Source organism: Haplochromis burtoni, unplaced genomic scaffold (genome assembly GCF_018398535.1).
Source record: "Haplochromis burtoni strain Fernald_Lab_line unplaced genomic scaffold, NCSU_Asbu1 Contig_120, whole genome shotgun sequence".
NCBI classification, from domain to species: Eukaryota; Metazoa; Chordata; class Actinopteri; order Cichliformes; family Cichlidae; genus Haplochromis; species Haplochromis burtoni.
In genome coordinates, this window is record NW_024582481.1 from 189,911 (window position 1) to 217,752 (window position 27,842).

The 27,842-nt window shown below is 40.8% G+C and overlaps 1 protein-coding gene across 6 annotated transcripts in view; it reads right to left on the reverse strand.

The window, feature by feature from the left end:
* The window catches only part of aplp1 (amyloid beta (A4) precursor-like protein 1), a 34,611-nt gene extending 8,745 nt beyond the window's left edge, over window positions 1-25,866 (reverse strand). For 4 of the 6 annotated variants that reach the window (XM_005943131.2, XM_005943129.2, XM_005943128.2 and 1 more), the window contains exons 1-6: window positions 25,560-25,866; window positions 4,224-4,403; window positions 2,867-2,996; window positions 1,232-1,344; window positions 658-851; window positions 256-566 (exon numbers count right to left, since the gene is read on the reverse strand). In XM_005943131.2, the coding sequence (XP_005943193.1) occupies window positions 256-566; window positions 658-851; window positions 1,232-1,344; window positions 2,867-2,996; window positions 4,224-4,403; window positions 25,560-25,625 (994 nt within the window). In that variant the 5' untranslated portion in view covers window positions 25,626-25,866. The remainder of the gene's footprint in view (window positions 1-255; window positions 567-657; window positions 852-1,231; window positions 1,345-2,866; window positions 2,997-4,223; window positions 4,404-25,559) is intronic. The other 2 variants (XM_005943130.2, XM_014340361.2) reach the window with 1 other exon arrangement.
* Between the last annotated feature and the right edge of the window lie 1,976 nt (window positions 25,867-27,842).

Below are 27,842 nucleotides of genomic sequence, written 5' to 3' on the forward strand. Positions count from 1 at the left end.
ACACACACTCATTTCATGAACTGAGCTGAGCTACAGAAAAGTAGAGCATGAAACCGACATGTGTGCATGTCTGTGGTGTAGATTTCCTACATCCAAGCATGAGGCGCACTGGTGAGTCCGTATGTGTCTGGAAATGGCAGAGAACCTAGTTGACATTTTTGGTAACAACAGTTACTAAACCATGAGCGGGGCATGATTTTTTTTTTCTCTCTCTCAGCAATAGAAAGATGAACAGAAACAGTGAGGCAGACTTACAGCTGTCTCCCTTCATCAGAGGAGAAGAGGTGGTGGGTTTTTGGCTTTTCTCATAGTAGAAGGTGTCCAAGTAGTCCGATGTTTGGTAGGGACCCGAGTCGATAGGGTATTCATACTCTGTATCCTTCGTGGCCATTTCCTCTTCTTCCTCCTCTCCTTCTGCCTCATCCTCATCAACTTCTTCCTCCTCCTCTTCCTCCTGCTCCTCGTCCTCGTCTTCGTCTTCTACCACTTCATTATCTTCAAATTCCAAATCATCATCAAGATCTATTTCAGGAAAGGGGCTCGGAGTGGGTGCTGTCACTTTGGTTCTGTGTGGAAAAATGGGTGACTATAAATATTTCACACAAACCACAGCCTCATCCTACAACATGTCTGCATGGTCAAGCTGAATCATCTTACACAGAGCTGAGTTTTCCACTCGTCTGGAATGCAAGTGTCTTAGGACCAGCAGGGACGTCTCTTTCTTCTGCCTCTCCTTTATCACCAGAACTTCCGCGCCCCGGGCAGCACACGTATTCAACACCCCGGTAATGGTCCCCGCATGGCAACAGCAACCCGTAGCTGTGGAGCTCCAGATTGTCTGAAGTGCACTCCTAACACAGTCAAATTTCGAGTGTATTCAGAAGCAAATACATAGTGTCACAGTGTTTCAACACAGTGTCAAAAATACGTCGTTCATGACAGAAATGAAGGAGTGTGGCACCTCTCTCTGCCAGAAAATCGTCTCTAGCGGGAGTTCTGACGAAGTATGACATCAAGAACAATACACCACAAAGACCACTAATAGCCAGCTAGCTCTGACTGTAATACAGTCAGAGCTAGCTGGCTGTATTAGTGTTTTTAATTGTGTGCCGGCTGAATGATTACAGAATGTGTCAGTCACATAAAGATTTCTCATCTTCTTTAAAATGATTGACCTCTCATGTCTTCATTGTGCAATTTTTAAATTGGTCTACAGTAGTCTGTTCCACACCTCCTTAGCAATGTGGTGCCAGTACACGAAACTCTCGCAGACATCCATCTGCTCCTTGTGGAGAAAACGGCATCGGTCGGGCACGAGCAAGGCCTCGCTTACGTACTCGCCCTCTGCAGCAGGAGAGAAAAAAAGGTATGTCAAGCAGTAGGACTATGATAACAGTTGAGATTCTTATTTGAATAGATTTATCAATACATATCAAACACGGACAGGCTATAGCAGACACTAAATGCAAGAGTGTACACAAAGTTTAGGGACTCCACCTAATAAAAAAAATGTTTTTTTAAAAACCCCCAAAACATAATGTATGTAAGTATGAGCAGTTACTCATACTTATGTACGCCATCACTGTTGATGAGAGCATGGTTTTGGTCTACGATCAAGAGACGAAACAACAGTTTTCAGTTGAAAAGTCTCTAAGTTTCTAAGCCCAAAGGTGGTGCATTATGTCAAAAGCTCAAAAGCCCAATCAGGACCATCGTCTCACACCATTTTTTTTCATGGTGGGGTGTACAAATCTACAAAACAAGGAGTTGCGTGTGGTGGTCCAGAGGTGCAAGAGTAGATGACCACAAGGCTGTGATCAGCTATATTTAAATCAGGTATTTTCTTTTCTTTTGTATCAAGTCCGATGAACCTTATCATGATGCCTTGTGTGCGTGAACACCAGATGTGCATTGCATAGATTACACAGATCAGAGGAAGGACAGTGAATTGGAAGTCTTAAATGAAGACCGGTGCACCAGTAACAACCGAAAGAGCATAAATGTATAATGAGCGAGCACGTTAGACAGATAAAATGCAGTTACAGTAGCAAATCAAGGACACAGAAAAAATGTACTTTGCTTAAAATGAATGTAAAATATTTATTTCAGAGATCATAAATGCAGAATATTAACTGCCTTTCTTAATAAACCGAGCAGAAATGAACAGTTTACACAGTCTACACACCTGTTTCCTTTTAATCTCTTACTGTTATCATTACTCTTCATTTAAGCTCATGCATGAGGAAAAACCCATATGAAAGGCACTGCCGTAGATATCAAAAAAGCTATAGCAGGTTTCACAGTAAGATGCATGAACATGTAAGTTTTTAATTAATCCAGACTGACTTACTGTTCATTACATTTCATTTAGTCACTCATCCATCGTTAGCCTATTTGGCCACCTAGTGGCCAATAGCATGCTTAACCTGTTTATCTTCAAGTCTTGTCTGTCTCACAGTCCAGTTTTTAAGTGCTGCCTAACTACACTTCTAATAGTAATGCATTTACAAACGTGAAGTGATGGGAGACATGAAAATGCTGGTATTTGAACTATAAATTAAACATGCTGTGTTTATCTTGTTGTCTTGTGTATTAGTTACATATGTGTGGACACATTCGCTTATTTTTTTTTTTTTTTACCCAGAATAAAACAAAACAAAACAAATCAGGATCACAGCCTTCACAGTTTAATTTAGACAATTAGCTTTTAAATTGCACATTAAAAGCTAATTAGAAAAAAAAAAACAACACAACCAAACATGAAGCACAATCATCATAGGAATATGTGAAATATACTCTATTGTTTAAAAAATATATCAATTGGTTATTTTTGTTATTGTGTTAGAGTGATTTGTGTTGTTCTTACCCAGGCAGCGGTAGGGCAGGACTATGAACAGGTGTGTCTGGCAGTGCCCCCAACCTTTCTTACACCAGGCAGGGATGGTGACTGGTCTTTTGGACTCCTCTATATGGGATATTGAAAGCCCTGGGTACATCTGAGTGTATAGGTACATGCAGAGATAACGGAGACACAGAAACAAATAGGTAGATGGACAAAACAGAGGGAATTAAGACAAAAGGAAGAGCAGATAGGGGGAAAATTGGTAAATTTGGGGCAGAGCAGAAGCAACAGGATCAGGGAAGAAGAGGAGGGAGAGCAGTATCAGTGGGGAGAAGACTAACAAGGGTGTGTATATATATATGTATATATATATATATATATATATATATTTATATATATATATATATATATATATTATATAATATATGTATATATATATATATATATATGTGTGTATATATATATATATACGTGTGTATATATATGTGTATATATATATATACGTGTGTATATATATGTGTATATATATATATACGTGTGTGTGTTTATATATATATATTTTTTTTTTTTTTATTTTTTTTTACTTCATGGAGCCGTGTAGGGGCATTAGTCTAAAGCCACATTAGATATAATAATTTCAATGGCCATTCTTGTCTTTTAATATTTCTAATTTGACACTGGACTATTTCCATTTTCAATTTAGGCCAATGATTTGAAGCACAAGCACATAATGAGATTTAATAAGCAAAAGAAATATGGCTGTAGCCTGCAGTCTGAATACACACTAAAATGCTTTCCTCACAAATATCAAGGAAAACGAGGGCTTTGTGTAAAAGCCATTTCAAATGCATAATATGTCAGCTAATCGGATTACTGTCCATTCAAGCTCATGGCTGCTGCTGTCTGTAGCTGCTGCATCTGCTTTGGCCTCCAGATGGTGCCTGGCTGCCTTTTCTATCATAATGTCAGCCTAAGGAGTGTGTGGAGAGCATGTGTACCACTAATAACTTTACAGCAGATGCTAAAGAGTACGCATACAGTAGCAGGTAACAAGAGGACAGAAAGGTAGATGGTTGGCCAGGTGAAATATTGTAATATTCCAACAGACCGCCATCACTCCACTATATATTTGTGAATATATAGGTTTGATAGGACATGTGTTAGACAAATCAAATTAGAGAAAAAGAATGTGAAATTTTACTTGACTCCCTTTGTTTTATACAGTTTGTTTTTTATTTATTTATTCATTTTTGCTGAGATCATGAAATAGTATTCCTAAACCAGCAATTTCATAATGCTGCTGTTCTAGTCTGGTCTTCATCAGAGCTGTTTAGTTTCCATTCGCTGAATTTCAATCCCCCTGCAAAGTTTTGCTTCCTACCTCCTGACAGTAGGACTGGATTTGGCTGGGCTCTTTGAAGCAGCTCTGGCGGCCCTGAGGATCCGGTTCCCACTGGCCAGTCTGTGTGTTCATGTGCAGGAGCTGACGGCCACAGAACATGGCAATCTGCGGCTCGGCCACCTGGGGGACTGGCCCGTTCACCTCAGCCATGGCCAAAGCCTAGAAAGCAAAAGGGGAGGGGCGGGGGCAAGACAGATGAGGAGTTAATATAAACACAGAAGCTGAGAATATTCTGTCTGAAGCCGATCCATGGTGGAGAGACCACAGATAATTCCTAAATGCACTCTAGCACTCTCCGACATTATAGACCAAGAGTGTAAGCCTGAGTGCAAGACAGAGTGAGCGAGAGATCGAAAGAGAAAGGGGAAAATGTGGAGGAAGTGAGAAGAGACTAATGTAGAAGTCTGCACACCGCTCGCTTTACGAGAAAACCTAAAATTCAGAAAAGATAGAACCATAGAACCGTCACTCTTGAAATGCCCCAAAATAAATGAAGGAACAAATTAAATGCCCAACTGTGAAATGGTGGGCCAGTGCTCCCTGTCTGCTGACACCACTGACATCTGAGGAAACAAGGAACGGCTGGTAGAAGAAGGTGGGGGGTCTGTTGCAAAAAAAAACAACAAAAAACCCATACAAGAGCACGTAAAAGACTGCTTCCCCTCTCTCTTCTCCTTCCCCTCATCCGTGGCCTTCTAGGATGTTGCTATTGATTGTGGGATATGTTGCCTCTGCCTGTGGGGAGGGCCCATGGGACCCCAGTAGAGGAACAAACAGCAGCTAGGGCTGGGAGTCAGGTGTTAATACAAGCTCATTGACCGATGCACCACTTCACTACATTAACACACAGGACAGACACAGAGAGAGTCCAGGGAGGAATAAAGAAGAGGAGGGTTTAGGGAGAGAGGAAAAGGGTCTAAAAAATGAACAAACACAGACTTCTTTTTAAGAAAACATAAGTGAAGGGAGCCTTAAAGTAAAAGTGAAGAAATACAGTGTATGCTTCATGTTCAGCTGGATCCCTGAATCATGTCTGCTGGAGAAAACGACACATTTACAGAACATATTCAAAGACTCCTGCAGGCCATGTAAAGTAAAAGGATGCAGGTTTCTTAGTAACAATTGAACATTCACAGAGACAACATGCAATGTTATTTATTGTCTAACCACGAAACTCCACAAAAAAGGGATCCCACACCCCAGAGTCTGTATACAGCTCATATGCTTTCATCTGTGCTGACAGAGAGAGAGACAGGCCCACTGACGACAGACAAGATGAGCGACGCTGAGCCAATTAGAAGGAAGTTGCCCAAAGGGAAGAAATAGAGGAGAAAAAATATGGGAGAGTGACGCCTGATCAAAGGAAAGCCCTGCTTTGGCCAAATGGAGCTAAAGTGTTTGAAGTCCTAATTAAAATTCATACTGGGTAAAATAAATATATAAACCTCTCTGAGTAAATGTACAATAAATATAATAAGCCCTGAGCAGTCTGTGCATTATAATTATGCTGGGCAGGGTTTGTGTTTCTGCATGTCTTAGCAGATTTCTAACAAATTACGCATCTACTTTTCATTACCGCTCCCCATTTCCCAGAGCAGTTTTTTTTTAAGATTTGTGAATGACTTTATAGACCTCTTTAGAAATTGATTTATGTTTATTCATTTACATTATATGAATATCTCTTAGAGAGATATGCCTGAGATGACACAATCAGCACAAGTATCTCTTTCTAAAATCTAAACTACTTCCAGGGTCATAGGCTGTTAACATAATGCTCATAAGTGGCAGTTGTGATTTAAAGTCTGTAATTTTCTATAGTCATTTCATAAAAGTACTTTCTCCCTGATTAGCTTCTTTTTTTTTTTTCAATGCTGCAAAACTGACTCTCTGAAAGAATGACGTTCTAGCGTTTTTAGCTGTCAGCACTTGCTGACATATTCATTGGGATAATTTACCCATCAAACAAGTTTCGGGTACCTGCAAGTCACAACCAGTTAATAACGGTAGCGAAGATAAACAAATGGAAACAATGGCTGCTTAAAAGGCAGGGGTTCCAAATTTCGAAACGTCTTGATTTACACAACCCCAAAAGAGATGTGATGCTGTGGAAAACTGTCATTTAACGACTGTCTTAAACTGCACTGGAAACGGAGGTGATTTTCTGGTGAAAGTCACTGCGTAACGCAAAGGATTGTGTCAAAACAAAAAACTCCAGAGCACAGTTTTTGTGGTGATATTAATGCAAGAGGTGGTTTGTTTAACTCTGCAGTTATTGAGCCAGCAGAGTATTGATGAGTTTGATGACCATATAGTGCATGTTGCTTGATGGCAACACAACAACACTAAACTAGTTGGCCTGCCGGAAGTCCAGAGCTGCTATCAACCAAAAGCTATGAAACAAATAATAAACTAAAGAAGGCCTTGAATTGTTTAGCATATTAAATTCAATGTCACACAAGAGAAAAGATATAACTCCTCTTAAAAGAAGAGATGATTGAACGCAGGAGCTTTTTGGAATTTAAAATATGTGCAAAATTTAAAAAGAAAGGCAACACGATTCCACACAGTTTAAACACATGAGAACTGGTACTATCTGCATCCAAATATGGGTTTAAACCATCAACTAACAGCAACAGGGCTCTGTGTTTACATCTGATGGTCAGCTAGGACTAAGCATGAAAGTCATGAGTGGTTTGTCTCTGGGTGATTTACTCCCACATGTCAAAGACTTTCTTGTTAGGGTAACTGATTATTCTAAATTTGCTGTAATTGTGGATGGGAATGGTCTGTCCCACCAATGTATGAGCAATATCTGCGATGGACTGACAGCCTCTCTGGAGTCTATCAAAGCTCTCCCCTGATAGCAGCTTGGATAGGCTCCAACCCCCTGCAATTCTAGCTGGATAGTTGGTTATGTGAACAGAATTATATTCAGTAGTATAACATGTTTAGGTTAAAACTCTTTTATTGCAGCTCAACATTATTAAATATTATACCTGCTTAAAAACCAACTGTTGCTTGTTACTGACAGAGCTGAATTGGATCGTTTAATTGGTTAAGTGTACTGTAAGATAAGCAGAGGGGAAGACTGCTGAAGTTGCTGAAACAATCTGTCTAGAGGAGCTGCTGAGCTAATGTCTAAATAGATATATCTCTTTGAGTCAGGGAAGGTCAGTGCCACAACGAAAAAGAAAGAAAGAAAGAAAAAAACTTCCGGATATTTGAGAAGATAACCTGGCAGCTCCCTCTGGTCCAGCTCTCTCATTCTGTCTGCTCTCCACTACTGCACTTGCAGAAAATCAATGCTCAGCGACTGCAACTGTATCGCCACGTTCCCCCAATCAATAGCAGTCCATCAGGAGCCTGAGGCCCTGACCTCGAGCCTCACAAGTCTGCACTTCCAATCTCTAGTCAGATGCAGGACTAGATTAGACATTCCCTTATAACCAATACAACTGTACGATCTACAGTGTGTACACTTCTGGTCTGCTGCTCCACAAAGACGCAGAAGCCTTAATTGTTGAACGCGACAAGTAGAAGCATTCTTCTTCTCCACATTCTTTTCACCACTATAATCATCAACAACATCACATAAACATCAATCAGCGGCTGAAATCACATAAGCTACGAGGCCCATTTTACCCTGCTGCGTGAATACCACGTAATGTCTTTGTTTCACTGTTTTGTGCCATTGTATTATTACAGCAATAACAGGAACTGTCATCAACATGCATCACATCTATTTATTCTTACCAAAATGGTAAAAATGCTTTTAAGAAGCATTAGTTGGGGGGCATAAATATATTTTATGGTATTCCACTTTTTTTTTTTTAAAGAAATGGAAATGGAAAATCACTTAATTCAATACTTAACAATCTCAGAAATACATTTGCCGAGGCTGTCTATGAATCTGATCGTGGCAGCTCTTATGTGTCATACCCCAGTTCAACACAGTCTTTAACTGCAGTGAATATTGCTGCTGAGTGTCCATATTTGGAAAACATGGGACGTTCATTTGCTTTATTTATGTGCTCATAATGCAACTTTATTGCTATGGCAGAAACGAATCCTGACATATATACTACCATGCAGCCATACTTGAGCGCACATGTTGTTCACTTGTTCACGTAAATAGCATTCTGACTCGAGACTAGAATGGGCAGTTCATAGAGAAACTGACTGCTGAAAGCTGATGTGGCTTGCTTGAACCTGTTGAAGCTTGCAGCAGCCTGTAGTTTCACCTGCCGAGTGTCAGGCGTCGCTGTGTGGATGTGAGGAAGAGAGGACCCAAATGCAACACTCACGGGTTGGTTAAGGCTGGTGTTTATTGTGATGTACGGATGAACACAACATGAGAAGTATAGCTGATTGACCGGAAAGACTGGTTGAATTACTGAACTGGAACACACATGTGGGATCGACGATGACAAGACAATGAACTGGAGGAAACTAAGGATTTAAATACACAGGCTAATGACCGGTCAGTACACAGCTGAACATAATCTGACTAATAAGACATAGGAGGTAGAACTAGACATGATGCGCACAGACAGAAAGCTGGCGTGGTGAAACAGGAAACATAGACATGTGGAAAATAAACAGAACAAGAAGAAATTGAAAACACTGGGTCAAAGGCCCAGGAACCATGACACCAAGCATGTGAGATATGGAAGAAAGTTTATATTTGAGTGTGAGAACAGCTGCAGTGGCTGGCCATTTGATAGTGAAAGGTTTTCAATTTGTTTGGAACTTCATTGTGGGCCAAATTCAGTAAGCTGTAAAGTTTTAAAGGAAATTATTTTTATGCCATCAACATCCATCCATAGCACATTCATCCATCCATTAACCACATATTTATACTTGGCCTAATTATGCTTAATATTTAAGAACAGAACTATGTTTCTAGTGTTTAATATGTAGTATTCTTACTATAGGGTCATCTGGTGGAAAAATTGAGTGAAATTCAGCAGCACTTGAAGCACTTTGAATTGATTTGACCTTACCAAAAAATGAAATTGGTAACTTAAGCAAGTGCAAAATCTGCCTTGTGAATTTCAGTTGCACAACACTTTCTTGACAGGTTGCGGGAAAAGATGCATGCTAACATTCATCCATTTTGTTAGCCACGTAATCCAGGGTCATGGGCATACCAACGCACACGCAACAGAGCTTCTGCTGAGAGCACCGTTCTCTAGATTAAAGAGGCTTTGATGATCACGTGACTCTTCTTCTGCTGACATGTTCGGGCTAAACGTTAAACATGTCCAGAACTCACACATACCCATTGTCAAAGTTGTGAGTCGAGTTCACCACTAAGCACTGCTGTGTTTCTGTAGAAGCTTACAGAGCTGGTAGACTTCAGCCATGTCTTAGTATTAAAAGGCATTATTTTAAAAAATTCAAATTAGCTTTAAAGAGTTTTTAACTGTAATTTAACTGAAGTAGGTAAGTAATGTTTTCAAATATTCAAACACTAAGTGTTTTCATCAAAATGCTGTACTCACTGGCTATATCACTTAAATAGACAATGTGAAGGATCAGGCTTTCATTCAGTTAAAAATAGCTTTTGCTACAATTAATTAATCACACTCTTGTGCTTTGATTAAGCATTTCCATCAATGTTTTATGCCTACAAATTATTGCTATAATTCCCAACATGCAGTACAAGATTTTTTAGTGCGTTCCTGGTATGTTATTCCCCTTTTAAAGCCAATTAGACTTCAGAGTGCTACCCCTGTTGTATTGTGACCATGAACACTCTGAACGCAGCGATCCAGCTGGCTTCCCAATAATGCATCACAATCTGTCAACAGTGACACTTCTCCAGTAACAGACAGGTTGCAGAGCCGCCCGCCATGTCTCGGGGAGAAAATGCCGTGGTGTACTGAAGCATCTCCGTACAGTACAGTCTGCAAGCATGCGGGGGAGAGTGAGGGGTTCACAAGTTGTCGAGGAAGTGCTGTTCAAACATCCTGAGCTCCACATATCATGTCCTTGTGCTGATGAGGCTGAACAGGCCGACAGCCCAGAAACCTGACAGCTCCCCACTGCAGGGGATGCTGCATCATTAATAACAACCTGGTGATATAAAGCCAGGAAACGTCGATTGGCTTTCTGCCTTTTCCCCGTATTCTTTGCCTATGTTAGCTCTCTTGGTATTTTATTATTATTCCTCTGCTCTCCTTCTCCATATGCACTGCATACTGACTGTGCCACTTTGTAATCACGGGTGTACCTCCACAGCAAAAAAAAGCATCACAAGAAAAACTAAAAGCTCCCAGAGAGACGAGTGCACAGTCCACTTGGACCAGACGCAGTGGAAAATTTTGCTCGGATATAATAATGTGTGATTACACTTTAGCAGATGCCTTTCCAGTAGAGGAAATTATGTTATGAGCACAAAATAACAGATATGATCTGGTGTATGCTGAACATAAACATAAACTGAGTTGTCTGTCGGGGGCGAGTTTGGGCAGTGTATTTACATGTTCCACCAGCATCTCCCATCCTTCTCTAATTAAATTTTCAGCACCTGTTCCACCCTTATGTTGCAGGATGACTTCATCCTCTGTAATGATGCAATTCCCTGGCCTTTGCAGGCAAGCCAGAGCAGAAGAGACAGAGGGGAGAAGCCCACCCATCATTTATTACTTTCTACAAGCCGCTGTTAGACTGTAGTTTGAAGAACCAACCCAACTGGTCGTAGTAATTCGAATGCTGAAGAGCTGGGAAGAACTTTGCTTTGATATCAAAACTCACTTTTACATTTATCACTGCTTTCATGTCACCATGTTTTGTGTGACTGTAGTTTATTTATTCAATAACTCCTCTCAGTTATTAGAGGTACACAATGTGCATGTACATGTGTGGTTATCATGCGTTGTTGTGTATGTATAAATCAACTCTCTCTGGGATATACTGAGAGTTTAGTTAACTACTGATAATTAACTACAGACATCAGAGCCCTGAGGAGCTCGTCCTTACTAATTCTCTTCTACTATGCAGCAATCTCTATTATAGTATCTTGTGACGACACCTTGATAATGACATCAGTGGGATATTGGACAATCTATTTAAACGTCACAAATGGCAAAATGTAAATAATAAAAAGAAACATGTAACACTTAATAAAGAAATGTAAGCGCTAAATATGTGCCATAAAAATGATTTAACAGGTAGTTAGTAAATGATTATGGACCTATATTAGCAGTTCTGGCATCATCTTAGCTTTTGTAAAAGTTCCAGGCAGCAAAACTTGCACAATACATATTTGATGTCAATACAACTTTAAGTCATTGAAGATTTGATTATGTCAGGATACATAAAAGGTACCAAACTTTAGGCAAACTATGTGAAAAGCCTGATTAGCTAGGATCGCTCTTGATTAGTGTAACACCATCCAACAACCAATAACTCGTGTGGAGGACTCGCCCACACCCCGTGTGAATAAGCCTTACATGAGTAACCCATACATTTATGAAATACACACACACACACACAAGCACAGGCCCTTGTCTTTGTGCTTTTCTGCAGCACAGATGGCTTAATAGTGGGTGTCTTCCTGCTTCTGAGCCCCTCCTTCACTCACTCTTTCTCCATTTTCCTTTTTTTCCCCCTCTCTTCCTCTGCCTCCTCTACAGGCTGCTCCACCTCCCTCTTCCTGATGTCCCTTTTGTCTCCCCTCTCCCTCCCTAACAGCTTTCACACAATGCGTGACACTCTGCTGTTTGGCCTCCCTCCCTAGACTAGTGCTAAATGGCCAGATAGATTTAGGGGCATTCATCATTGTAATCATGTTGCTTAATTATTCATAGGCTCCATCAGGCCTCTTCCTGGTGTTGCATGTAGTTATAAGAGGGTAAGCCAGACTCTCATGATGCAAAAGGGACAACGGGGGATAAAGCAGGTTAGCTCTGCATATTGACTCATTATTATACATCTCTAGCTAATGGCTAATTGAAGCCATTAATTTTCAATTCAGAGGAGACTGATGGGCAGAGCGGAACATATTGCATTGTGTTTTTTTCCTTTAGCTTCCTACTGTAAACCACACATTGCTGCAATGTTACTTACGGGATAATAAACTGAATGCTTTATTTCGATATAAGAAAAAAAATTATGAGAGAGGCTTTTGGTTTTAGAGATGTGCAAACATCACAGGCTACATCAGTTCAGATTACAGTGGTCCAGCCTCCAGCTGGGCACACTGGGAGCAGATGGCCCTATAATCACCAGGGTTCATCTAGGTCTGGAACAGCAGCCAAAGTCAGCTCCCAATATTTGATTTAATTTCAAGTATAGCTTAAAAATACAGGACATGTCAGCTGGCATCACTGCAAGACACTCCACAGAGCTCGAGGCTGGCAGCGCATGTCATTTTATGACTGAGGTTATTTAGAAGCAAAGATGTTTACTAAAAGACGATAGCCTATATCCAACCAGCACTCAAGGATCTTCCCTGCCATTGTTAGTTTCCAAAGCGTATGTGTTTCACGGAGTGCCTTACACAAAATTAATTAGGTTACCAGCAGAGGCAGTCCATAGGATTATGCACATACATAAAAACTGAACTGATGCCCTGTATTATCTAAGCCTATATACATAAGCCATGCAAATGCATAAGAGCATCCTTTTTTCATATACCAAGAGTTTATGTTACATAACAGGCTACACCAATGCCAGCTAGAAATTCTTAGCATCCATCCAATTTTACTTCTCAGATTAATATAGCTTTAATTGCTCAACTGGCGTGGATTTCAACATCTTTTTAATATTAAATCTCAAGCATGTTAGTCAGTGAAATAAATTGAATATTGTTTGTAAGTACAAGACATATTGCAAGCTTTAGCTCAAAAACATGGCACAAATCGAAGTCAGAAACAACACAAAAAAAAGTGTTGGTAAGTTAAAATTTTCCTCCATAAAATTCCAACCACCAACCCCTGACCCAGACATCACCTAAGCCCTCTGAAAAGCCCTGGGAAAACCCCACATGCTTCAGACTTCTGCAACTGGGCCATAGGAAAGATTTTGAATTTTGTCTTCTGTAAAAAGCCACATTGTCATCCTTTATGCCCACGTATTTAACTGGATACAGACCTCCCACATATACTATAGCAGCACGAGACCCAGCCAGAAAAACAAGGACTCACTTTACTTTTTCAAGATGAATATCCCATCTAAATGTCCTACAATATCCTTAACCTCCTTAAAGCAGCACCTTTATTGTCCTTCCATTATGCATTTATGCATAATCTCGCAGCTATATTTTCAGCAAGCGTTTTGCTTGTTTTCCTACATAGCCTTCTTATCGGCTGTAAAACTTGGTGAAAAGAAATGTCGACTATATAACACAAAACGAAACTCCCGCAGAGGTAAAATAAATTTGGGGTGGTGTCCCCACTTCAATGGAAAGGCAGTATTTAGCTATATTCAGACTGAGACGAGTGATTGCGATACTCGCGTTGCATAGAGCAGCTATACAAATGTGCCTCTCAGTTCCACCCACGTTTCAACAAATGCCTTATCTGAGTCACGCACCATAATGACGCCACACTGTGCATGTTTTTTTTTTCTTCAGAAAAGACAAAAAAACCACAAAAAACACAAAGCATCGCTGGTCATTTTCACAAGCCTTTCTATGCAACCACCTCCTGCAGATATGTGGGAGGGAAACAACTGCGTAATAACGTTTCACAAATCCAGCCAAAAACAAGAGAGAGTCCGGAAACATTATGTGCCTGCAAGATTCTGTTCCTCTAGCACAGCCAAGCTGAAATGGTTTTGTCTTAGCGGTGATGAATTTCTGATGTTATGTAACACAGCTGAACCTCCTTCACAGTCAAGCAAAAACAACAGGGGAATGCCAGGATTTTAATGCCAAACACTGTGCGCCTGCAGATGCAATTTCAAGCTGAAGAAGTACCTCGGGGGATTGAAGGAATCAGCAGCTTAGTAGAGATTTGAGCGCTGCAGGTCTGTCTGAATCATCCTAATGTCAACACAATTGACACTGAATAGTGGATTTTCCTTAGGCAGATTGAGATTGACACAATGCAACGCAGCTTTCCAAATCTGTATTTATGCTGTAAACACATTCAAAAGGCTTGAGTAATGTCTGGGACTCAGTGATTCAAATTCCTATTAGTAAACACTTTCGTGCCTTAAAGAATATTGTTTATTGGGACTGCTAAAATGTATTGTACACCAGACTTATTAAGACAACTGTTTTCTATTACAACAAGCTATTGTTACATCTTTTTCCATTGTAGTTAAATACTGCATTTTAGTTCTAATAGCACATAAGCAAGACTGATAAGCTGGGATCAAAACACAGCGATGGGCATGCTTTAAACTGTCTTTCTAAAACTGGCAATCCACCCTGAAACCAAATTGTCAATTGAGCATGGATATTATGGGGTAGGACGGTTTTCAGTTTAAGACACATGACATACATGTAGACGATAGCTGAGTTTTACAGCCGAGTGAGGTATCAGATAAGAGTGTATTTGTGCAGGCGAGACAAGGCTGGAAGTCTTAAAGCAACATCATCGTGCCCTTGAGCATCTTTTAAGTAGATTAGGGCAATCTCGAAGCCTAAATGAGGGCATGTTTAGGTTAAAAGACTGCAATAATTGATCCACTTAAGGACAGGATGTCTTTCCATAGTGCCATCCAAAGCAGCAGGCGGCTGGGATCAGTAAGATCTGAGTCTTCCTCTTGCCTGCTTCTTATCTTTTACTTGCACTTTTTGCTTATTCCTCTGTGTCTTTCACTCTGTTGTCTTTTCAGCAGATCTGGATTCTTTCTTCCTCTGCATTCTCCATTGGATCTGCATGTCATCTGTCCTTGTTGTGAGTGCTGCACATAACTGTTTTTTACTTATTGCAAAAAATTTGGGCAAACAGATTTTCTGATGCTTGCATGGCAAAAAATGAATAAAACTGCATGAAAAGCATTAAACAGTGGCAGAAAACACAATTCGTGTTTCGAGATGAATGTTTTTAGAAGCCATTAGGAAATTGTGAATTGAAGCAGTTCGCCTATATGTAGTGTGCTGAGTGTAGCTGTATAATGGTAAAGCAATAATAATATCCTGCACTGAGAGATAGGCGGCATAAAGGAGAAGGAGAAAGAGGCGCAGGGTTAGAAAATGAGAGGTTAAAACATTCATACATCTTTTTTGCCTCTGTCTCTTTATTTATGCACATGCACAATTCTCATCACTGTGCCAGCTCCCCTGAGAGCCTGTCTAGCAGATGCACCTCATGCAAATGAGGCTTTGAGGTTATGTGCTATAGGTTACGCGAGCCCAAAGTGTGGAAGAGTAGTATGTGCTGCATGTATATATCAATATCATTATTATTACTATATATGTATATATAGTATATATGTATATTAAGTTAGAGATGTGACCAATGACGGAAAGCAAAAGTGTATATTTTTTTAAAAGTGGACACCCCAACACAAAAGATAATATACTGTATGCCACAATAATTGTAACAGTATGTATAAAACAGCCTACTTCACACCATGTTGATTCTGTGCTTTCATTCAGAGACATGTGGTATCACCACAGTGAGGACAAACTGGTCTTTTAACTCCCAGTAAGAGGTCAGAATGCTCACGAGTGCCGATAAAACAGCCCAGCACGGCTAGCTTGACCCCCGCAGCTGCAAAAGCATATTGAGGGAATAGCCTCCTCTTCCCAGGTCTCTCATACAGCACGGTTGGCCTGCTGTTCAAAGTGTTCAGGTGCTCTGTTAATGAACAGCAGGACAAGCAGCTAAGGCTGGGTCAGCTCGTGCTGACTCGTCAGGCCGCTTACACAAAGAAAGCAAACCAAGGGAAGTGGATGAAAGCCTGCAGCAGCGTGGAAGGTGTCGCTCTCCCACATTTTACATCAGCTTCCGCTCACTTGACGTCCCCTTCATCTGTCTCATCAAACACGTAAACACTTTTTTTTTAGGCTTCTTCTCCACATTCTCTCTCTCAGCATCACTTGGCCACTGAGGGTGGTTGTCATGGTAACACCACCTACAGGAGCCAGTTACCTTCCCTGTTACCGTAGCAACTGGTTCCCTACTGAATTTCAAGCATCTCTAGCACGCTCTCTCTCTCTTCTCTTCATTAAGAATCTGCCTCTATCTCACGTTCCTTCTCACATAAAAGAGTCAGCATATGTTAGCTTCAACTTTCTGTCTTCCTCAGGTCGATGATTGTTGGCTTAATCGTTAGTTAGCTTTCTCTCGTCACTGCCTGTTGATTGATTCCACTACATACTGCAGCAATAAACTGAAGGTCTCCCTTGTATTGTACTTTTTTTGGCACCCAAATGAAACATGTCAAAAGAGTATATAATAATTACTCGTTAATGACTATCGATTATTGTAAATACAGACAACACAATAATAGAATAAACAATAAAACATGTTAACTGTTAACTGTGTGGACTAGTATTCTTTTGCTGTTTTCACCTTTTTTATGATCCTTCACTGTTGGTGAATCAGTAGCTGAATATGTAATTTTCTCTTCTTCTGGGTCACGCCTGATGAGCTTTCCATTTTACTTTAATCAAGATCAGCAGCTGTCTGTCTTTACATGACTTCCTTCAGTTGTACTCACCCAGAGTATTTCAAAGGAAATGATGAGTTATGAATCTGACTCATCCGATTGTCATACCGTCACCTGTAGGCTGGTTTAATTAGTTCAGGATTGCTGCTATGCAATCCTGAACTATAAAGCACAGTTTCATAAATCAAATGACAACATATTAATGATAAGTGAGATCTTGTCAGGCTGGCATGTCCTGTCTTGCTTTGACTCTGGTGTTTTTAAACTGGCCCACTCTGGTAAGATAATGTGTGCTGGCTGTGTAGTCTGCAGTAGATTAAATATTAGTGTTATCTCATTTCCTCTGGATATAAAGTCTCCACAACCTCCCCAATTGAAGAGAAAATGATTTAATCATTGAGACAATCTGTACAAATAGATCCCTCACATTATGTTTTTTTTCCCCCCAAGCCAGAATCAGACGCGTGTGAAGTATCCAATTTGACAGCCTAAACTTGTAAAAGTATTGGCTGTTAACTGGCACAGCTTGGCCATGGCAACTGAATGACCCTGAGCTCAGAAAAGAATGACATAATGTGGCTGAATCTTACAATTAACTGCAGCCAAAGAAGCGCCTGATTTTCTTTATCCTCTTTGGTTGTCTGAAAAACCAGCACAATCTGTGTACACGGTGCAAAACAGGCACAGGGAAATGCAGTGGGAACATTATGAGCTAGATTTACTTGGTGAAAAAGAAAAAAGAAGTATCTACAAAGAGAGCACAGAGACAAGAGGAGATTTTTGTGACTCACTGCACACAATATGTATTTCTGGGACTTTCTTGCTTAGGCATAAAAATAGGGGGGGGGGGGGGTAACTATTTAAATCAAGCAAGCAAACTGATTACTGGTATTCGCGCTAATACTTAATGCATCTCATCTCCACTTACTTTGATGTGGACATGAACTGACTGCAAAAACAGCCGGAAAACTAACCGCACCTATGGATGCTACTTGGGGATCATGCTCACACAGATTGTAGGTGCTTCCTGTTTCCTGAAATTGTATCCTCACATTTATATCCTATGAATCACAACATGAATTTAAGGTAAACAAAGGCCTGCTGATCCTCATTTTGGGGGCTAAGTATCTATTTTGAGTCTCTCTTTTCATCATCAGTGTAACATTTTCGCACAAACTAGCCCTTGATATTTTCCAGGTATCTTACTACTAAGGGTAAGTACAATAGACACTCATGATGAAAAGAGAGACTCAAAATACTCTCTTAGCCTCCAGACTTGTTTATATGATATCAGAGATGAACCCAGTGTGAAATATTGGGCATATATCAATGTTTAAAATAACAGTTTGGCTGACAGGCTGTTTGTGTTGTAATTTATTCCTCTTTTAGTGTCATGGAAACATTATTAAAACATAACTGAGCTGTTTTAATCTTTCAGCTCTGCATGCCACTCTCTTTGATCATTTAGCCTGTGCAAAATGCATTAAAATCTGATGTAAAAAGTGAAGTAAAGGGGGTAAAAGATGTCAATGCAAATTCATGAAGAAGACAAATAACCCTTTGTGTCTTGCTGCAATTCTAAAGCTCCAAAACATTTGACACTGAAGGCGTTAGAAGAATCAGACTTTGATGGTATCAATTTCAAAGCATGAAAAACACATCATTGTGTAGATCCCCTCACCCCCAGCCGGTCGTGGCAGATGGCTCCACCTGTGCTGGAGGTTTCTTCCTGTTAAAAGGGAGTTTTTCCTTCCCACTGTCACAAAGTTCTTGCTCATAGGGGGTTATCTGATGGGATTTTTTTTAGGGTCTTTACCTTATAATATAAAGCATGTTGGGGCAGCTGTTGTGTTTTGTTGTTATAAATTAAACTGATTTAAATTGAAGTGATTTTGAGTATTGCAACTACCATTTGCAGTTGGTCTGTTAATGTACCACAGACGGCAGTGAAAGCAGCAAATTTGTCCATGTACTTTCTACCCTTACACCTTTTGTTTGGAGATATCAGATACAAGAGACTTCTGCTGGGCAGACCAATTACTATACTGTGCATCTGTATTCAGTGGAGAGCTGCTGACATCACGCCACATGGGACACAAGTAATCATTTTTGATTGGCTATTCGCCATCTATTGACAACGGTTGAAATTTGACCTCACTTTTAAAGGGGATGAATTCTGACATTATAAGTTATATGTGTCCACCGGGAATGGAAGTCACATTGCCTCAGTAGTTTTTAATTTAGTTCTCAGTGTCGACAGATGAGGCGTTCAGTGGGAAAAGGAATGCGGCGTCAGATCTTGGAAAAAATTCTCCAAAATCATGGAGGTGCAGGGGAAAGGGAAAATAAAGCTAGGGGTGAGGAGCAGCATGAATTATTCAGGAACAATCAAAATACACACATGAAAAGTGAAAAGATGTCACTGGCTACTGAGAGCTGCCGAGGCAGATGGAGAGGCAGTGTCTCAGTAGGGGAGGGGTAAGGAGTGCCCTTGGGATGTGGCGGCGGAGAACAGAGGAGGCAGGGACAGAGAGAGAAAGGAAGGACGAGGGGGGCAGAGCCAAGGAGGAGACAGGCGTGGGGATTTTCCTTTGTATTATGTAGAGGTGGATGGGGAGCTGGATGGAGGGGAAGTAGCAGGGTACACAAAAACCAGGTAGCATGAAGCGAGAGGGGGTGGGGTCTGCCTTCTGACTGCTAAGAAGCGGCGTGACAACTGCCAAAGCCGTGTCGACAAGCGAGAGCCCAGACCTTTTCATGGCCTTCAATAATTGATGCAGCTTGTGCAGTGTGCCATCTTTAGTGTGTACGTCCACGTTTGTGCCTCTCAGCCTCCCGTCAGTACAACTGTGTGACCTATTTGTTAGCAAGTGATTTCTACCCATCTTTGTTCAACTTGGAGGAAAGTGTCTGAAATTAGCTTTTTGTCCTTCTAAGAGAGATGACAGAGCAACAAAAGTTCATCGAATGTCCTCCAGAACTGTTTCTGTTCCTCTTTTTTTTGTAACTATTATTACTGTTTCGATGGGTCATAGTGGACCCAACAACGCTGCACACTCTCACACCGCACATCCAGCCTCGTTATTAAATTAGACTTTGCAGTCATGTTTTCATACAACTTATAGCTTCACTCCTGACATAGTTTTCTTCTACCAGCTGCTGAGGCTGAGCAGGAACAAGGATTGTTTCCTCCACAGCACAGCATGCACTCCACCCTGCAACCCACACAACACTCTACATGCTCCACATCACTTCCACTCTCGCCATGCCAGGGCAATCCCCTGTCTCTCTCACTCTCTCTCACTTCACCAGCCCTCAGTCTCTTTCACTGTGCCCCCCCCCTCTCTCTCTCTCTGTTTTTCCTCCCGAACATGGAGGACAAGTGTTATCTCTACACTGCAGATGTTTTTCAGGGGGGCTCCGCCGAAGCCTCCCACTGGCTGCGGCAAGGCTAAACGGCACGCTTTGCCCCGGCGTTAAACTTTTCCACAGAAATACAACCCCATTAGGCTTACTGAGGCAGTTATGAAGGATGTGAAAACCTCGGGCAGCAGCGATATCTCTGTCCTGCAAGACTCCAGAGAGGAGGCAGAGCTGGATGTCATCATCTAGTCTCTCAATCCCTGTAGGTGACACTGGACAAACTTATGATGTGCAAACACAAATCTTCCACTGCACACATCAAAAATGCACAGTCCCATCTGGGCTTCAGCTGGTACAGACACAGGTGCAGAAAGTCATAAGTGAAGTGCTTCAAGCTTGAAATTGCCCCATGAATCTCTCTCTCACATATACATGTATATGTGTGTGTGTGTGTGTGTGTTGTTGTGTGTGTGTTTGTGTGTGTGTGTGTGTGTGGGTGTGTGTGTGTGTGTGTGTATGTGGAGTCAGTAGGTGGATGATGAAAAGTAAAGTAATCTTGAGGAAACTGGGAGCAGCTTTAATCTACATTCTTTTTAAATCTTATCCTTTGATTACACATAGCCTAAAAAAGGGGCTGCACAGTCTGAGAATCCAGAGAAATTAACTCATCAAATGCAGCACATCATGACAGGCTATAAGGGATGGCACTAAATGACAAGCCTCCTGAGCAAATTATTAATAAACTTTAATTTGGGAATGACTCCATTTTCTAACCGAGACCTATAATTTGAACGTTTTCAGAGAAGCCAGAAAACAAGATGAATCATCTTGAGTGGGATTTGGCAGAGGTTCCCCAAACCTATTGGGGAGGGTGTTTTGCAAATGTGCAATTAATGTGAATTTATTTTCTGCACGAAATCTGGATGAACTCTACGCCCTGGGCATACACAAATGTACACTTTTTTAATTTCTACCCAGGCACTCAAAACAACTGGCAGCAAGAACGAGAATAAAACCTCCCAACAGTATTAAACATACGGCACTGTTCCGCTGAGATGGGTTGCAACAATTGCCCAAAGGGTGCATTAATGTCATGCATTCGTTTATCAACTCTGGTAAGGACTCTACTGCTGAGGCACTTTTACAGCGGTCCCTTTCCCCCGGTACAGTACAGCTTTTGTTTCGCAATGACTCTGCAAGATCTAATCCTGGAACTGTGTGTGTATGTGTGTGTGCGCGCGTGTCTGTGTGTGTGTGCGCGCAAGTGTGTGTGGTGCACCTCAAAAACTTGGAAAGGAAGCGAGATACGGAGAACAGGGAAAAAACATGTGATACAACAAAATGGTACGTTTTAATGCCCACTGGCACACGGATATAGCAGAGAAAAGCAAGCACACAGGAATCCATTAGTGAAATACGATTATCTCTTGGCTCTAAAATTAATTAAGTGAGTGTAGTAGGGCTGTGTGTGTGTGTGTGTGTGTGTTGGTGTGTGTGTGTGTGTGTGTGTGTGTGTGTGTGTGTGTGTGTGTGTGTGTGTGTGGATGAGAGAGAGAAAGAGAGAGAGAAATCTGGTTGTCCTTATCTTTCTTTTTCTGTTTTTTTTTGTTTGTTGTTTTAAACAAATCCTCTTGTGTTACTACACTGAAAGGCAGATGGGAGTGGGAGGTCGTTGCATCTGTATGGCCTGAAACTGCTATTCCTGATGTGGTGGTGGTGGCAGCGTGGAGTGGGCAGGTTGCACAGCAACTTTTTGAATTACTTTGACTGAATTAATTTGACATTCAGGCTCACTAAAATGTATTTTTTTAATCTTCCTGCTTTTTATCTTCTCCACATAATTTCCTGTCACGGTCCGGGGTCGGTGACCGAGCGGTTTCAGTCTCTCTGTTTTTTGTCATTTTGTGTAATGTTAAGTCTTCCTTGTTATTTCTAAGCATTATTCTGTAAGGGCCTGGGTTGTTCTGTTTAGTTTTGTTAGTTGAATCTCCCCTCGTGTCTTTGCCCTCTGTGTCTCCCTCTGTGTTTGTGTTTATGTGTGTTCTTGTGTCTTCTTTCCCCTTCTTGTGGTTTATTCCATGTTTATCCAAGTTTCCCCAGCCCATCACTTCTGCTCTCTCTCGTGTTCCCTCGCTCCCTCTCGTCAGCCTCTCCTCCACTCCTGCATCATGTTTCCTGTTTTATTGTGAAAGTCCAGTGTTTTCATGTTCATTCTGTTCAGTCTTGCTTGCCCTGTCTCATTATTCGTGCCAGCTGTGTTTCTCATGTGTCCTCACTTCCCTTGTTATCCCTTTTGTATTTAGCGTCTGTTTCTTCCTGTGCTTGTTGTGGCGATCTCCTCATTCATGGCTGCATTTCCCTGTGTGCCTCTCTGTATGTTTAGTTATGATTTCAAGTGTAGTTCTTTGTAACGTTTTCCCTTCCAGCAATAAAGCTGTTTTTTGACTTTGAATTTTCGCCTCTGTGAGATCTGCTTTTGGGTCCCTTTCCTGCCTGCACGCAGCTGCATCATGATATTTCCCTACTCTCTCCTTGTTTTCCCTCTTTATGCTTAAAGCTTTCCTACACAATCTTTCCAAACAGCACATTTGTTTCTGGGTCTGTCCTCGAGACTCTCTGTGCTGGAGAGCTCAGGCAGAGGTTTGCACTGTAGTTATTTATCTAAAACTGAGCATACCTGTAGATCCTACAGTGGTCTTTAGAAAAGAAATATGGCTACAGAAGAGCACAATCACTGTATGAGCGCTTTGTGTAACAACAAACTGCAAATGGATAGAAATTTGTCCACTGTGCAGGTTTTGTGCAGCCATTTCTACAGGGCGGTTGTTTCATTAACATCTCTGGTCCTCTTAAAGCATTATGGGTAATGCTGCAAATCATCAAACAAAATCTTCTTGTTTTTTAATTGACAAGATTAGATTATGGAAATTAATGCAGTAACCAAGAATTATTCTCAATGGGAAATTTTAGCCATGAAATGTTTCTATTCTCAGGAATAAAAATCACCCATCCATCCTCTTCCACCTATCCAATTAAGGGCCGTAGGTGGGCTGGAGCGTATCCCACCCCTATCCTAGTTATCGTCAAATCCAAAGAAAAAATATTGTGTAATCCGAAGATGTATCAGTTCCAGCTTTTCATATAGGTATGTTTTTTGGTTCTCTCACACTTGTATTCATGTAGAATACCTTCAGGTGTTGAAGTGCTGGTTTGGACAGGATAAGCAGTCTGAACATGAAATCACAACTTTCTTCCTGATATATTTTGAAGGCCAAATAAATAGTCCATTAAGAAAACATCCATTTAAAATAATGGATAATAAAAGGAATGTTAGAAAAAGTATAATAAAATAACTGGAAAATGATGTGAGAAATTAATAAAAGATCTACATATTTGTGCAAAATCTCACTCAAATTCAATATAGGTGCCAAGCAGAAATCACTACAGTTCTAATGACATTTGAGCAAAAGTGATGTAAGTTATCTATATTTCCCAGTCTTATTAAAATGGGAAATGCTCGTAACAAACCAAAAAATCTTCTGCATTTCATTAAGGTCAGACAGCATTGCACAAGTTCACAGGGTGCAACAAAGGGGTTGTTTCTCTGACCTTTTGCGTCATGGGGAAAACTGCTTTGTATGTCAATTTGCTAATGTGTTCAGTGCTTCTACAGGTGAGTGCTATTAAAGCTGAGAAAGCAGGGAAGCTCTCATTGGACATACGATACATGTGACTGTCTGGCATAAAAATGTCTGTGCACTCACAGCAAGAACACAGGATAATGCTGAATATGTGTTTGAGTTCCAGTTAAAGGCCATATGAATACACAGTAGAGTCTGAAATTTCCATTTTCAAGTTAACATGCTCTGTTTAAATGGCATGCAATAACAGAGAGATCAAAACAATTTTGCACTATTCATGTTTGAACTGTATTCATGTTAAGTGAATTAAGGGAGGCTGACAGTTTTATTAGGACTAATACCACAGTGTAATCCAGCCAGTCAACCCTCTCAATGTGTAATCTTCCCTGTAAACCTTCACGAGCAGGTCTCCTTGTATGAAGCTAAAGCCTGTTCCTCGGTATAGCAGTAATCCCACTAAGGCTCTTACAGAAGTGAAATCATTTCAGAATGAAAGGAGAGGCTTTATGACTGCTACTGATTCACTGAGGATGATGATTAATGAATAAACATTTCACAAACTACCTCAAGATCTGTCTCAACCTGCATTCAGGGTCCTCCATGTATCACCTCAGATGTTAGAGGTGAATGCAATCACTCTTTATTAGAAGAGGAGTGTTTCACCTAAACCACAGCTCGAGCTGGGATGTCATGACTCATCCATCCCCCTTTCTCCTCCCCCCTCTTCCTCCTCATATCCCTCCCATACTCACACACCTCCAACAATAACCTAGAGCACATCCTCCAACTTGAATTCATGCCTCGTGATGGGTGGCTGAGGAGTTATTGAGAAATAAAGGTCAAGTCCATTAAGCTGAGGGTCGGCTGTAAGTCACGATCAGCCGGAGAGGGGGTTGGAGTACCTGGTGGCCCATTGATCTTTCATTCTGTACAAGAGACTTTCCGTGTTCACCCCCTAACTATGGGCAGGTACATATGCCAATAGAATGACCCCATATATGTCATTAAGATGGATTTCTCAGTATCACACTCCCAAAGACGCCTCAGTGCAAATCTGACAGCAAATCTAATTCCTGACTCTTCAGCAGGGAGTTTTTAATCAATTCAGTATTCTTCCATGAAGACCAAATGTACAACAGAACACCAATTGAATATGCATGATGGCTCCATCCTGCTCAAGAGCTGCACCACTTCTCTAAAGGACGGATGCGAGCTGATTTGCTTCTCTGACAGCGCCAGATGGGGTGAAATGAGATGGGATTTAATCTCCATCCTTCCACAGAAGCAAAAAAAAAAAAAAAAAAAAAAAAAAAGAAAAAAAAAAAAAAAAGAAAGAAGAAGAAGAAGAAAAAAAGGGCCTGTAACATTCATCATGTCAGTGCAGGCCCAGGCTTGACGCAGCGAGCCAAATATACTGTAAACCATGTTCACGGACACTGTCCTGAGTGTGGGCTTTCATTTACATCATATATCAGTATCTGCATCTCAAACGTTTTCACTATCACTGCATTTTCGTGGGCGATGCGTGTCATTACTCTTGTTGACATAGGACGGTGCATTTACAAATTAAACCTGCCCCAGATGATTATGAGCAATCCCGGAGAGAACAGCAGCTGAATGAGAGCGAATGATAATAATATTAAAAATACATTTTGTCCTCTTCGCCATTCAGTGAACGAAACAAACAAACAAAAATTCAGCTGGCAGAGATAAAAGACTCAGACTGTTTTGCTCTTACCTCGACGTTTTTCCGCACGCATAATGACAATACAGCCATCAATATAGGTATTGCAGTATGTCCCATTTTCTCGCCTTCCTCTGCCTCTTTTTTATGACGAAGTTGCTGCTATATAATAACTGAGTCCAGCATAAGCTGTCTGGTTACATCGGCTGAAGTGATGGACACTGCCTTTTCCTATATATCTCCTGCGTCTTCCTCCTGTTCGCTCGTCTTGCCGACGGGTTCTCCAATGGCAGCCTGGGCTTTTATGTGGATGAAGTCTGACAGAACCAAGCCCTGTTTCTGCGGGTATTTATCACACAGGCTACTCCTGGCGTCCTCGCTGTGGCTTAGTGCAGAGAGACATCTGGTGGGGATGAGCTGAAAATGCAACCGCTCACTTTCTGTGTCACATTTAAAGTATGTGTGAGTTGGGGGGGGGGGGGGAATTCACGTAGTTCATGTCTTAACCTGTGGTCCTACTGCTGTTTCAGCTGAAGACAAAGCAAGCTGACTTGTCATGTAGAGAGTAATCTTGCAGGTGATTCACTGAATAACTCTTAAGGCGCCTAGTTAACTGATTCAACTGCATGCAAATTTATTTACAATGATTTTTAAAAATGTATTTATTAGTTATTGCATTCATATGTTACCAGTAATTTACAAGCAAATATACATTCACTGATCTTGAGCTAACTGTCACTTTTCTTTAAATCACATTCCTTCAATGGAAACATACTTTTGGAGGACATTTAAGTGGATATGAGCACTCTTAATAATACATTTGCAGCTATTGTTCCACTGCTATAAGTCTGCCTCAGCAACACATTGTTGCTAAGCAGCACTGTGACAGTGGGAAATGTCAATTTCAGAAGTCATATTGTTAGCCTGAGTAAAGAAGGTCTTTCTCGCCATCACACCATGACAGGAAGCATCCATCCCTCAAACCATCCATCCATCCATCCATCCATCCATCCATCCAGGCAACCACTGACACTCACATTCACATCTAGGGGCACATTACAATCACCACTTAATCTAATGTGTATGTCTTAAGAGAAAACTGGAGTACCTTAAGAAAATCCAGGCAGGCACATACAAAGCCCACACAGAAAGGCCCCAGCTGGTGGATTCAAACCCAGGACTTTCTTGCTGCAATACCCATAAAGGTGTAAACACCCTGGTTTGTGAAAAGCAAACAGTAGTATCCAAAGGTTGACCAAGAGTGAGAGCACCATCAGAAGATCAGTCCACTGAGAAACAAAGAAGCAACCTCACGCTCAAGAGTTAAAGCAGCAAAGGTCTTATCAAAAGATCATCACCTAATACGTATTTGTATTTTCTTCCTCAGGAAGGAAGTACAAATCTAAAAACCACGTGTATGTACCAGCAATTAACAACACAATATCATTAGCAGGCCAGTGAGAAAAAAAGTTGTTTTGGGTTTTTTTAAGATGGCTGGATTACAATAAATTGTCTGAGACAAATTAATTTGTCAAATAATGCCAAATTTATTTGCCAAATAATGATGTGGCACACCAAAAGGTGGTGGTGGGATTTAATTATTATAAAATCTGGTAGGGGTTTACACGCTCTCCTCCATTCAGAGAAATGCCTCGTGCAGGATAGTGAGCTCAAGCTACCTTAAGACCAAAGAAGAGTAAGCAGTGCTGGCTCCCGTGGTCTTTCCTAATCATTTACCTGACCTGAACCTCACTGATCATTTATGTAAGCAAAGCATTCCTGACAACACTAAAGGATCTTTGGAGGATTGCCAGACCTATTCAGTCAGTGCCATTCATGTCCATGTTGTTACTGCAAAGGTCGTAGTAAAGGTCTTGAATTTTTGTACTTGCTATTATTATTATTATTGTTGTTGTTGTTGTTGTTGTTGTTGTTGTTGTTGTTGTTGTTGTTGTTGTTGCTGCTGCTGCTGTTTTTGTTGCAACAGGAGTGGGGCTAAGTACTAAAATAATTTAATCAGTAAACAAATAGAGTTATTAAACATCAAAGTATTGCTGTCAAAATGATAAAACATCACAAAAATAAAAACCTCAGTTCATTCATTCTAAATGAAAGCCTGTATGCTGAGTGTAGTACAAAAACTAACATACTATATTTTGAAATAATGCAACAGAGTTAATACTCTGTAAACAGTCCACATGAATGCATAATGGTACAAGCTTTTTATGAAAAATCTTTAGATTTTTTTAATACTTGGCAGCAACCTCCCTAAATGGTCAGCAGGGGGAACACATGTCTTGAAAATAAAGAAATAAAAGCTTCCTCTTACAGTAAGTC